At 42.3% G+C, this 12,461-nt stretch overlaps 2 protein-coding genes across 3 annotated transcripts in view; one reads left to right on the top strand and one right to left on the bottom strand.

The window, feature by feature from the left end:
* The first annotated feature begins 6,445 nt into the window (after nt 1-6,445).
* Nucleotides 6,446-10,700, top strand: LOC101763000 (UBP1-associated protein 2C). 2 transcript variants are annotated; one of them, XM_004969102.3, is made up of 2 exons: nt 6,446-7,941; nt 9,673-10,700. In XM_004969102.3, the coding sequence occupies exon 1, from the start codon at nt 6,588-6,590 to the stop codon at nt 7,938-7,940; it is 1,353 nt and encodes a 450-aa protein (XP_004969159.1). In that variant the 5' UTR covers nt 6,446-6,587; the 3' UTR covers nt 7,941; nt 9,673-10,700. The 2 variants fall into 2 exon arrangements, with proteins under 2 accessions (XP_004969159.1, XP_004969158.1); XM_004969101.3 differs by having other exon boundaries at nt 6,450-7,941; nt 9,689-10,116.
* A 164-nt stretch (nt 10,701-10,864) lies between these two features.
* The window catches only part of LOC101763686 (protein trichome birefringence-like 42), a 2,845-nt gene continuing 1,248 nt past the window's right edge, over nt 10,865-12,461 (bottom strand). Inside the window, exons 3-5 of the mRNA XM_004969103.3 lie at nt 11,596-11,777; nt 11,367-11,522; nt 10,865-11,285 (exon numbers count right to left, since the gene is read on the bottom strand). Of these exons, the coding sequence (XP_004969160.1) occupies nt 10,943-11,285; nt 11,367-11,522; nt 11,596-11,777 (681 nt within the window). The 3' untranslated portion in view covers nt 10,865-10,942. The remainder of the gene's footprint in view (nt 11,286-11,366; nt 11,523-11,595; nt 11,778-12,461) is intronic.

Raw genomic sequence — 12,461 nt, 5'->3', positions numbered from 1 at the left:
GGTCACAAGCAGGGGCCACAGCGGCGGCCTAGGCTAGTCGCGGTACGGGCGAGGAGGCGATGCATGTGGGTCGGCGCGGGTGCCATGGTGGCGCATGATGCATTGCAGTGGTGCGGGTGGGCCATGGTGGTAGTGATGGCAAGCTGTCCCGCTGGAGATGACCGCATTGGTGGCCAAAGCGAGGTCGTTGCAACAACGCGTGAAAAATAACTATCGATTGGGGGATGTGTTGCATTCACCTATTTTAGGTGAGAGAAGTTGAGTTTATGGTAATCTTAAAAAAAAATTGGTATTGGTGATTGGATTGGTAGTCTACTGGAGCTCATCCATTACCAAAATGATAGATTTTTGGTATTGTGAAGAAATATGAGTAATATGTTGGAGATGCTCCAATTCCACCTACTCACATATGACTTTGTAAAAAACACAAAGCTAGGTCCACATGGCGCTTCCGATTCACGTAGGGGTGTCGTGATCAAGTTGGAATGGACAGGACAGTCATATGTGTAGCATTTTCCAAAAAAAAAGGGAAATACTTGACAACACTTTCATTAAATTAAAGATTAAAATTGATCATATAAAATTTAGTTGGGAGTCGAAGGTTGTCCAAAGTCACTAGGATTGTGCCATAATTAAGTACGTTAATAATGAGTTTTTTGCTTGTAAATGCTAACGAGCAAGTGAAGATAGTTTAGTTCAAAGGGAAAAAAGATCTATTATCCACAGGTTGATTAACTACTACATATTATTATGCTATAAACCATTCCAAGATGAGCCATGGGACAATATGATAATGTAACAACAAACAAAGATTGTATACATCAAAGATATAAAAGGTCAGAACTATTTGTTTTCTAAAAAAATTCAGAACAATTTATCTTGAAAAAATTATACAAAATATACATACTTATATTTCAAATGGAGATAGAATTAGACCAAATGTAGAATGTGAAGACGCAGGGATTGAGTATCCTCAAACCTAATTGGTTTAAGATGACAAATTAAGATTGGAATTAACTACATCCAAAAAAAGGTTGGAGTTAACCTAATGTCTCCATTCTCGTGTTTGAGTTATGAGAGTTCATTTCTCCCTCAAACTGGACGCGTAAAACATTGGTTTTCTAAAAGACAAAACCAAGGCTCTTCATATGGTCTGTGCATGCCTTGCAATGCAAACTGGAAGGGCATTGCTATTGTTTCAAGCACAGTAAGGTTTGCGTTTGCGATACTTCATTTCCTTTCCTTCCTAGATAGCATGGTAAAACTTTGATTTTGTTGTCCCAGCATCATAATAATAATTTATATAACGCTTCATTTGGATGTTGGTATTGAGGTGAAGGAATTGTATTGGGGTAGGAATACCAAATCTGAGTGGAAATGGAAATGGCGTGCAATGCCAATGTTGTTGTTTGGATGTGTATGTAATTGGTAGTTAGAATCTAAGGGTAGCAGCCAATTCCAATTCTTGTTTGGATGTACAAACTATTGAATTTTATGTTTTGAAGAGTCTAGACAGTACACAATATTTTACATGTATGAGAATGTAGTCTCCGTAAATTGTGGATATATTGGAAGTATTATATATCACTTTATTTGGATATATACAAAACTTTATTAAAAATGATCAATAGCTAGAGAGGTATGAAAAAGTCACAAAAAAAATGAAAGCACATGAACATAGCAGCCATTATATAGCAAATAATATGAGATCAGTAGCTTCGAAGTACCCATAGAAGATTACAACATACTAAATAGGTCGACAATCACACAAGACATGTTTTTGCCTATCATAACAGAAGCTCCTAATTAGGATAACATGTTCTTAAGCATTACATGGCAACAAGTTGACATGAAGTCCCTCAATTGCCATCCTTCTTGTTCAACATCAAGAGCCATTCCTTCCTCGTGGCCATAGGAAGATCCATAAGCGCTTGGAATAAATGCTCATTAAGGATTAGCTTCCCATAAGATTTCAGCATGTCACACCTAGCAAAATCTCGTATCATTTGAAGTGCAGCAAAGATTTCAACAGCAGGGGTGACATGGGGCAGCGGTAATGGCTCAGTTGACTTCAAAGCATCTTTGAATGAGGTCTTCATATCTCCAAGCATGCATAGAATTACATCACCAGTTCGCTGCCTCTTTTGGGGCAACTTCGGGGATACATCATCAGCTTGTTCAAGTGAATCTTGAGCACTTTCAGCACCAGTCTTGGCTCCTTCCCCATTGGCATGATCAGATGAGTAAATAGTGCTAAGTGCATCCCAATTCTTCACTACTTTGTTCTTGTAACAAGCTGATGCCTTGTTACTCTGCATAACATGCACATGTTACCACAAAAGTGAGACAGAAGTGTGACAGAAAACAAAAAAAAACATAGCATTTTTCATAAATTTTGTGTAAGGACAACATGATGCTTATAGACCAAATTCAAGTTCTATGAAAAGGACAAACCAGAAAGTATCTAAAGACCTACATCTTTAACAAGTATTAGAACTACAACAAACCAGAAAATAAAATCAGATGAGAAAATATCCTTACCTCCACATATCTATTCCACACATCTTCACTATCAATTGACAGCTTATTATTCTCCCAATCCCAACCAAATCCACTCTGAGAAAGTATCTTGCTAATGATCTCATAATGCTTGTCAAAAGTCTTGCACCTTGCTATTATATTGTCCTTTGTGATCTCCACATTGCACCTCTCACGTACATTCTTTATAGCAGCATTGTAGACATGTGGCTTCCATCCATTTTAGGCATGATCACCATTGTTGTGATGCTCAACAAGGACAACCAACAATGCATTGTCCATCTCATCTGTCCAAGTGAGGTAAATCCTTTTTGCTTTTGCTGCAGCCATGGTTCTATCCACAAAATACCACATAAGTTAGAGTAAGGTAATATCATAGAGTACCACAGATGATGCATGTACAAAAGGCACAACCAACTAGATGTTCACAACAAAAGATAGCTATTCTTTCACACAAAACATGACCCACACGGCCTACTCCATCTCGGCATCACCATGCCGCACAAGGTACTCAGCAAACATGTCATTAGCTAGTTGCTCCCTAAAGGTGATCCATTCATTAGTGACTTGAACATTTCTAATTAAGTTAGCATCATCTACAGGCTCATTTGGCATAGTTGCTACTTCAGCGTCCACTACTTCCAATAATAAATCATCCATCACATGTTGTCTATCCCTTGCAAAGTTGTGTAACACACAGGAAGCATTAATAATTCGAATCTACAATAATGTTATTTAGTAGTCAGAAATTGCCATTCAAATTTTTGTTATGTCAAAGAAACTATCTATGCACTGCTGAAATTTACAATTGTTACCTGATCTTTTATGTCAAAGAAACTTTGTGTGCGTAGAATAGCCCATTTTTTCTTCCATCAACCAAAAGTTCTCTCTACAACATTTCTAGCACGAGAATGATGCAAGTTATACAACTCTTTGGGAGTTTTTGGCTGTTGTTGACTTGAAACCCACTCTTTCAAATGGTACCGAGTGGATCTGAATGGAGCAAGAAATTCAGGTCCATTGATATAACTAGCATCAACTAAATAATACTTCCCTATTGTGAAGCAACTGAGTTAGCTACCAATCAAATGAAAGAAAAAAATGCCAAGACAAAGAGTCGTACCCTTAGGTACAACAAATCCATCTTGGCAACACATTGCATCACGTAGAACTCTTCAGAGGCTGAACCTTCCCAGCCAGGTAGCACATACAAGAACTTTATATTCCAATCAACCACACCTAACATGTTAGTAGTGATTTGTTGCTTTCTGTTCCTGCACCTCCCTTAGTCAACCACAGGAACAGACACATCAACATGACACATCAAGTGCTCCAAGTGCATTACCAAACTACTTCCAAGTGTAATCATCAGGTGGTTGAATAGAAGGTTCAGGAAGTTTAATGAACTCCTCACTTAGAGATAGAATGGCTGTCAGCACATCAGAAAAGTGTCTACTGATGGTCTCTAAAGAACGCTTGTAATCACCACGCAACAACCTCATTTTTAGACCATGCCCAACTACTAGCAAGAACATAGCAACCTTTTCTTCCACACTCACATATACATTGTCGTGGAGACCATACCTCTCACGCAACATGGTGCATAGATCATGGAAGTTCCTTTTAGTCAAACGCAACTTATCATAGCATGTAAATTCAGATACATCATACATTTCTTTGAGCAAATCTTTCCTAATATTGTGCTTGCGCTCATCATCACTAAAGCACCCTAAGTTCCTTGGTCCCCTCTGTGAACTAAGATATGCTACCCCAAGAACAACTGACTCAAAGTAAAGTTCTGTCAACATAATTCGCCTCCTCTTTCTTCTTTTATTTTCTTCAGTTATATAAGAAACCAATTCAAGATCTGACATTGTATAGCTACAATGCACATGCATCACTTGTAAGAAATAAAATTCTAAACATAACAGCACAACAACATGCGGCTTGCAAAAAAAAAATATTCATAAACTTCATGGCGTACAACAATAACACAGCAACTAAGAATCGCATACCTTCAATTCATCAATTGACCTGAAGAGGCACTAACGCTTGGAGAGCAATCTAAAAAATTAATGTAATACATCATTAGGGTTTCTCTGTGTACTACAGTGGAGTGCCATAGATGAGAGAGGGGGCTTAGGGATGCATCATGGGTTGTCAGGGAGCAGACGGGAGGGAGTGGACGGCCAGGAGGGAACGGAGCGGAGCAGATGGAAGGGAGCGGACGGTCGGGAGGGAACGGAGTGGAGAGGATGGCCGGGAGGGAGCGGAGTGCGCGGAGGGCGACAGCGTGGTCGCCCGCGCCGGTGAGGGACCTGATGGTGGTGGATGTGGGCGGGTGGGGTGGATGCGGTGGGGGAGGCGGGAAGGTGATGGAGAGAAGGTACCTGCGGCGGCGGCGGCGGCGGCATCCCGGGGTCGGCTCCCGCTCGTTCCCCTCAGTGAGAGCGTTTTGTTTGTTCGCAGAGATGAAGAGGTACACGCGGGGGAAGGGAAAAGGCGTCGATTCAAGTGAATACTGAGCTAGAGCGCTCGGAATCGTGGGCGGGCTTGCGCAAGACTGGCGGGATATTTTCTGGTATTCGCGCTCGATTCCGTTCCCTAATATCAAAGCCATCCAAACACCGGGTATTTGCCGGTACCTAATACTAAATCCAGATTCCAGGGCTAAATACCAACATTCAAACTGGGCCTAAGGGAAGGATTATATACAACAACTGATAAGGGAAATATTTAAAATATCTGCACCAGTCAGGAATCGAAATCCGGATCTGTACCGTGGCAGGGTACTATTCTACCACTAGATGCTGGTGCGTCTCATCCTATTTTTCTCAATGTCTTTAATGTAGTTGTCTCAATCATCTTGTGGGTTTCATTTGTTCGCCTGCGACGTGTCTCAAGTTCGCAGATGATTTTTCAGCCCAATTCTAAAAAAAGAATTATGTAGATTGAGATTGGGAAGGTTCGAAATGTGGGAAAACGTCTAGATCAGCCCCTACCTATTGTTGTTGGTAGGAAATTCGCTAAAACATGCAATTCAACATAAAATTTTCCCGAAGACATCTTGCATAGAACAATAGATCCATATATACCCTCACTCCCTAATTCAAGTTTTGTATAATATCAAATCACTTACTACATCTCTTCATAATCTGTGCATCATATGATGCACGGCATGCTGATACGTCCAACAACTAGTACTTGTAGTATAAACAATACGGATAATTTTGCCTGTTGGAAAACTCTATCGGCATGCAAGTGATCAAATTGTATATAATAATAAAATGAAGAAATGAAAGGCCGTTTGTTTGTGAAGGTTTATTTCGAGTTCAACTTCACCTATTCACATAAACCAAGATACTTTAGCGTGAATCTGTTTTGCAAATTGAGACAAAAATGACCTAAAGCTGACTGAGCTATTTTTTTTTACTTTACTAGCTTTAATTTTAGCGGTGAAGCTGTTTTCAAAGAAATCCTTCCGAATGGCCATTTAATTCAAGCTTCTTAGCCAATTCTTTTTTAATGTTGACCATCAGTAGCTAAACAGTTTGTAACTCTGTATAACCGTTTCCACTTGAAATAATATTTTACATAAATTGCTGGTCAAAGAACTATAATGTTTTTCCTAATTGTGGACTTTATTAATCTTTTTAAAGTGAACTTTATTAAAAATTAGGGGCAGTAGCAAGCAGTACAATGTATGACTCAATGGGCCGGACATGCGGCAAATCCTAACTTTGTTGTTAAATACTTCCAAGGCCCAATGGAATTACCATGAGATTCTGGGCCTAATATAACGGGCTTCCTTTGTCGGTCTAGTCTGAGACCGCCGTGGCCCAGTACAACGCCCATGTGTATTTTTAGCATACGATGCGCCATTTAGATTCCCCAATCAAGAAATCCTGCCAGGTCGATAAAAACTCGCTGATCCCTCCTCTCTTCCCCACCTCCCCTTCTCGTCCCGACCCCGGCCGCCGCTACATCTCCAAACCCTAGCTAGGGTTTTGGCCAGCCATCCTCTTCTCTCCCTGTCGGCCGTCGCCCCCATGGATCCCTACTCCAAGAAGCGCAAGCCCGACGAGAACGGCGCCGCCACCGCCTCCCCCGCCGGCGGGGCCGCCGCGCTGGGCCTCACCCGCGACGACGTCCTCCGCCTCCTCGAGCCGCTCTCCCGGGACCAGCTCGCCGACATCGCGGCTGCCGCCGCGCTCGTCTCGGCGCACGCGCTCGACGCCGTGCGCGCCGCCGCCGACCGGGACCCGGCCCTCCGCAAGCTCTTCGTGCGGGGGCTCGGATGGGAGACCACCTCCGACTCGCTCCGCTCCATATTCTCCGCCTACGGCGACCTCGAGGAGGCCGTGGTCATCACCGACAAGAATACGGGGCGGTCCAAGGGCTACGGCTTCGTCACCTTCCGCCACGCCGACTCTGCCGTCCTCGCGCTTAAGGAGCCCTCCAAGAAGATCGACGGCCGCATGACCGTCACGCAGCTCGCTGCCGCTGGTGCGGCCGGCGGGCCGTCTGGTGGGGCCGCGGGCAGCGGTGGTGCTCCCGTGGCGGATGTCTCCCTCCGAAAGATCTTTGTTGGCAACGTCCCTGCCGACATGTCGTCTGAGCGCCTCCTTGCGCACTTTGCCTCGTATGGTGAGATCGAGGAGGGGCCGCTGGGTTTTGACAAGCAGACTGGCAAGTTCCGTGGCTTTGCCCTCTTTGTGTACAAGACGCCTGAGGGTGCTCAGGCCTCGTTAGTGGACTCGGTGAAGGTAATTGACGGCCACCAGCTTGTATGCAAGCTCGCGATAGAGGGGAAGAAGGGCAAGCAGGGGCAATCGCAGCAATCCGGGCCTGGCAACCAGCAACAGCAGCAGCAGATGTTGCAGGGTGGTCCACAGGACATGCAGGGAGGGCTTGGGCTTGGGCCTGGCCCACAGATGGGAGCACAGTATGGTGGCCCCGGGAGTGGACTGTCATCGTTTGGGGCATTTGGTGGTGTTGGCGGTGGGTTTGGGGGTCCAAACCCTTATGGAAACATGCCATCTTCTATGGGTGGAGGAGGCGCAGGTGGTTTAGGCTCTATGGGAGGCCAGGTGCCTACCGGTTTGGGTGGTGCTGGGCCTGGCGCATTTGGGCCTGGTGGATTGGGTGGTGGCTCGTTTGGTGGATCATCTCAGTTTGGTGCTGGTGGGATGGGGGCTTATGGCGGCCTTGGAATGGGTGGAGGTTCCATGTACCGCATGCAACAGGGAGGAGGTGGGCTGCCTGCAGGTGCCTTTGGTGAAGGAGGGAACTACCCCCTTCCAGGGTCTGGTTTCCGTGGCCAGGACCCTCAAGGTGGGATGTCACCTGGGCCAGGTGGCAGGGCTCCTCCTATGTATCCCAATGTGCCGCCTTACTTCTAAGGTATATACTTTACACCCTTAGTGTACAGATTTTTAGTTTTATAACTTACTACTGTTGTAGTATGCCTTTTGAAACCTGGAAGCATAGTAAAATGTGCATTGATTGGTAGATTGTTTGCTTTAGCTTCCTGTGGATGAAATTAACTGTGTGTTTGCAAATTACACTGGTGAAATGATTTTTTTTTCTTTTATTGAATGTGGCGGTGATTTAGAGGTTGGATTCTTTTGATTTGACTGTTGTGTTTGCATGGATCCTAGAGTTTCATGGATGTTAACATAGTAGTCCTTAATTTCCATACCATTGTTGACAACTGTTTTTGTCCTGTGTTTTCCTGTTTCAAAACTTTCCTTTGGGTGTATGAGTTATCCTTTGAGTTTGCCTTGGTAGCATGGATCACTTTGCTTGTTATCTCTCTGGTTATTTTTGTGACAATCCTTTGTACCCATTACTTTCTTTTACATGTGCTTACTTATGTATTGTTGGATTCTATTTGTTGTCTTGGTGATTGTATTGGGATTGTCAAGCTTTGTTAATCCTGATCCGCTTTATCATGATGACTGATGATGTGAATCTGCTTAAGCTATTATCTTGATCTTAAATTGCCAGTTACTACTTGATTGTAGTGCTTCAAGGCTGCTCAGCTTTCTTTTGGACTAAACTTTTTGTATTACTTTCTTGGTTAACTAATTACTGATGCGGTTGACATCTGAGATTGAGATTACCCTATGGCATACATTTCTTGAATTCTTGGTTCATTTTTTCCTTAAAAGCTTAAGTGTATTTCAACTGCTTTCTCAGCTGATAACTAAATCCCTTCATGCTCAGATCTAGTTGGTCCTTTTTTTAAACATCTTTTTTAGTTCGTGTTTACTCATCCTTATTGTGGAGTCTTCTTTATTACTGATGATGCATGCTAGTGTCTTAACAGCCTTTTCTGTGTTCATGTCACTGATACACTTCACAAGTTCCCTTCTATTTGGTATGCCGGCATTAGCATACACATTTTTTTGAATCCTTTTCCAAAACTGTATCATTTCCTATCAAGTTTTGCATGCAGTGCTTGGGATGCTGGCCTCAAATAATGCCTTCTGTTCCCTCATTCCGTACTTGTATACAATTACCAGTTGACTATATATAATGACCACATTGTGTATTGCTGGATATGTTTGCTGGCTGCTTGATCAAAGTATTTCCGTGGTGTTATGGATGACGAGTTTATAAGCTGTTTGTGAAGTTGCCTATTTATTTCTTTATTAACATTGTATTTATATATATCATAACTATGTGATGTAACTTATACAAATCTATCTTTGTACATTGTTTTTTTTGGGTCACATAAGCTGGTATCCAGAGTGCTTCCCTTCTTTCTTGATAATATATGAATTCTTTTGAGCTTTTCTTTTGTTTTCTTTGTCTCATCAGAAGTATGGTTTCCATTGATCTAATCTACTAGCCTTGATTAATAATATTTTTTCCAGTTTCTCACTGAACCTATATTTATGTGATATATTTGCACTTAAAAGCTCTGCAACATCTGTGTGCAGTAATCAAAACTGGTATACTTGATCGTGCATAGTACATTTTGCTATACTTGATAGATCCTGCCTTATTAAATAAGTATGTTTAGAATCCCAATAACATATTTAGCATCATATTTCTATTTTTTAATGCTTTATTGTGTATGTTTTATATTTATATATGCACTCAGCTGAATTATTGATTGAATTCTAGTGAATGTGTGACTCAGGTGTGTGACAACTGTTGGGAGCATATGATTTGCAATGGTTGTGCTGAATTCACATGGATGTCTTGCATATTCTGGCTAGTGGCTACTTCTGATCTGGATTCTGGAATGAGTTTGCACTGCCAATTTTCGATGTTGGATAAATGAAGCTAGTTTAGTGTTTCTTGATAATGCTTCACATGTATTTCCTTATGACTGCTTTGCAGTTTTCAATTTACATAGATAAGTGAAGTTGCGTTTAACTCTATGGTGTGTTGTTAATTGTCGTATTATCGTATGAGATTCCTTTATTATCATTAGCCGGTGATCTGTTCAATCTTGGCTTTTAATTAGTGGAGATGTGCTTGGGGAGTTGCTGGCAGTTTGTATGTATGATCTATGATTGTAATTAGCTTTCCTTTTCCTTTAAAATTTAGTTTATTTGCAGACTAGATTTGTTTCTTGAAGCTTGGATAGTGGCTAATTACTACTTGGTAAGTTGGTATTGTCAACATCTTCTTTCCATTTGGCTTATGTACCCCCCTTTTAACTATTTAGCTGTGTTAACCTTGGTAACCAGCTAGCAGCTTGTTAACTAGGTGATACCTAAGACTACTAACTGGCATATTAGCTGGGTTATCTCTTGGCTAATTTTTAGCAGCTAATAGTTAGCTCTAAAGGATCCAAATAGGGTCTTAGTCAAATTGCTACTGTAGCTAGGAAAGTTAACTGTCTTCAAGTTGCATTCTCTGTTATAAGTTCAGAAATTTGCTGCTACAATATGTTTGATGCTAGCTTTATACCTAGCTGAAATGCATCCACAAACAGCATTTTCTGGCATGAAAGCAGCTCTTGATGGTCTTATGTAAGCTGCAATCTCCATTTTGTTGTGGAGGGCTTACACTGCTGTTTGCTGCCCTTGTTATGTCCATGCATTTTATTGACCTGTAGAGGTGCTGAACTAGTATGTATTCCAATGTCAGATTGTAAATATTGGTGCTGACTTTTTTAGCAAGAAATACATTTGATGATGACATGTCTGCCACGGTACTTGTTATCTGCACTTGGGTTAGTTACTTGTTTGATTGCTTAGCCAATTGGATTTTTGCTTGGTTGGAATTAAGCTTATATGCTATTCTAGTGGTATATGATCAATCTTGAATGTAAAAGTGCCACCTTTGTGGTAATGTCTGTATATCGTGATTTTTCGTTCTTTGCCATCTGCTTTACTATCACTCCAAGCAAGGTGAAGCTGCCCACCAAAAAAAGTATTTCACGTCACCCTAGCAAGTGTACATTAGAGGGAGGTCTCATCAAAGAGTCAAGCAAAAGCACATTCCAGGTATCTGGTAGCCCTGGTAGGCACCAATGGCTGCAGTCAGCATATGTGAGTGGTTGTCGCTGCTGCTCCGTGGTCAATGGTTTCCCTTCCCTGGTGATTGTGTATACCGATGGGTGTGCGTCGATCCGGAGTTCTGAGAGGTGGGTGATATTCAGATATGTGACTGGTGTTCTCATGCTTTTGATGTTCCTCTCGACAATGGTTACCAGGCTTTTTGGAAACCCTGGAGCGACTGTTCCAGCAGAGATAGGGAACGTCTGGTTGTAGCACCAGTTTACACTGCACGGTAGAATGGATGTATTTAGTGACTTCATGTAGTTTCTGTAGTGTTTCTATTGTTGCTCGAAATATGTGTAGCACCTCTTGTGTTCAGGGGAGACGCTCCGGAAGAATACTCTTGTTCTGCTGGGGTCTATGCTGTGGTCGACCCATTTAGCCCAGGCCCTCAGCGCTATGTTGAAGGCTTCCTCTCCTTCCATCTCGACCATCTTCCCGTTCCTCTCGAGATGGTCCCACCTGCATCCAGATGTTTGGGGTAAGTTGCTGGGAAACATAAGAGCGGACGTGGTTAGAGATGGCGTGGACTTACGCCCTGAGCTTGCCGGTGTGAGTCCACCAGTGCCCAGTGTTGAAGACGAGAACATCTGCACCCAGCGTCCTCTGCAGCATGGCCGGCAGCTGGTCCAGCTTGAGCGCCCTGGTCCGGTTGATCTTTGTTTCGAGCTTGACGAGGAAAGGACTCCAGAAGAACTCCACGGAGCAATTGTAGTCCTATTTTTGTAGAATTTGGGTGATGTAAGAACAGTGTCAACGGTAATTGTAGATGCATATTCGGATCTTAGCTATATTCGTTTTGAACAGTGTCAGTCGCTAAAGCAATGTTTTCTTGTCACGAGATTTCTTATATAAGCAACAATGTGAAACAACATTTTCACCTATCTAAATACAAAATATAAAAAATAATTTGTAAATAAATTTTAGAATAGGAAAAGGAAGGGGTAATTATACTGTGAATTAATTCAGGGTGCTGCCCGTGTTCCAACTCTGAGGTTGACTTTGGCTAGTACTAGGTTGTAGCCTTGTAGGTGTAGGCAGAGTAGGGTCATGTTTAGTTCACCTCCAAATTTACTTCCCAAGTTGGGAGGTGTCAAATTGGCATTTTGGCATAAATGCGACACTGTAGCGTTTCGTTTGTATTTGTGAATTATTGTCCAAATATTGACTAATTAGGCTCAAAAGATTCGTCTCGCAAAGTACAACAAAACTGTGCAATTAGTTTTTTATTTCGTCTACATTTAGTACACCATGCATGTACCGCAAGTTTGATGTGATGGGGAATCTTCTTTTTGCATAGTGTCAAAGTTGAGCCCTTGTTTACTTCCCTCAAAACTCCCAACTTTGACACTATGCAAAAAGAAGGGTACTGGGGAGACCCGGAGTACCTACTAATCATGT

The sequence above is a fragment of the Setaria italica genome, chromosome V (genome assembly GCF_000263155.2).
Source record: "Setaria italica strain Yugu1 chromosome V, Setaria_italica_v2.0, whole genome shotgun sequence".
NCBI classification, from domain to species: domain Eukaryota; kingdom Viridiplantae; phylum Streptophyta; class Magnoliopsida; order Poales; family Poaceae; genus Setaria; species Setaria italica.
This window is presented reverse-complemented; position numbering and strand designations above follow the sequence as displayed.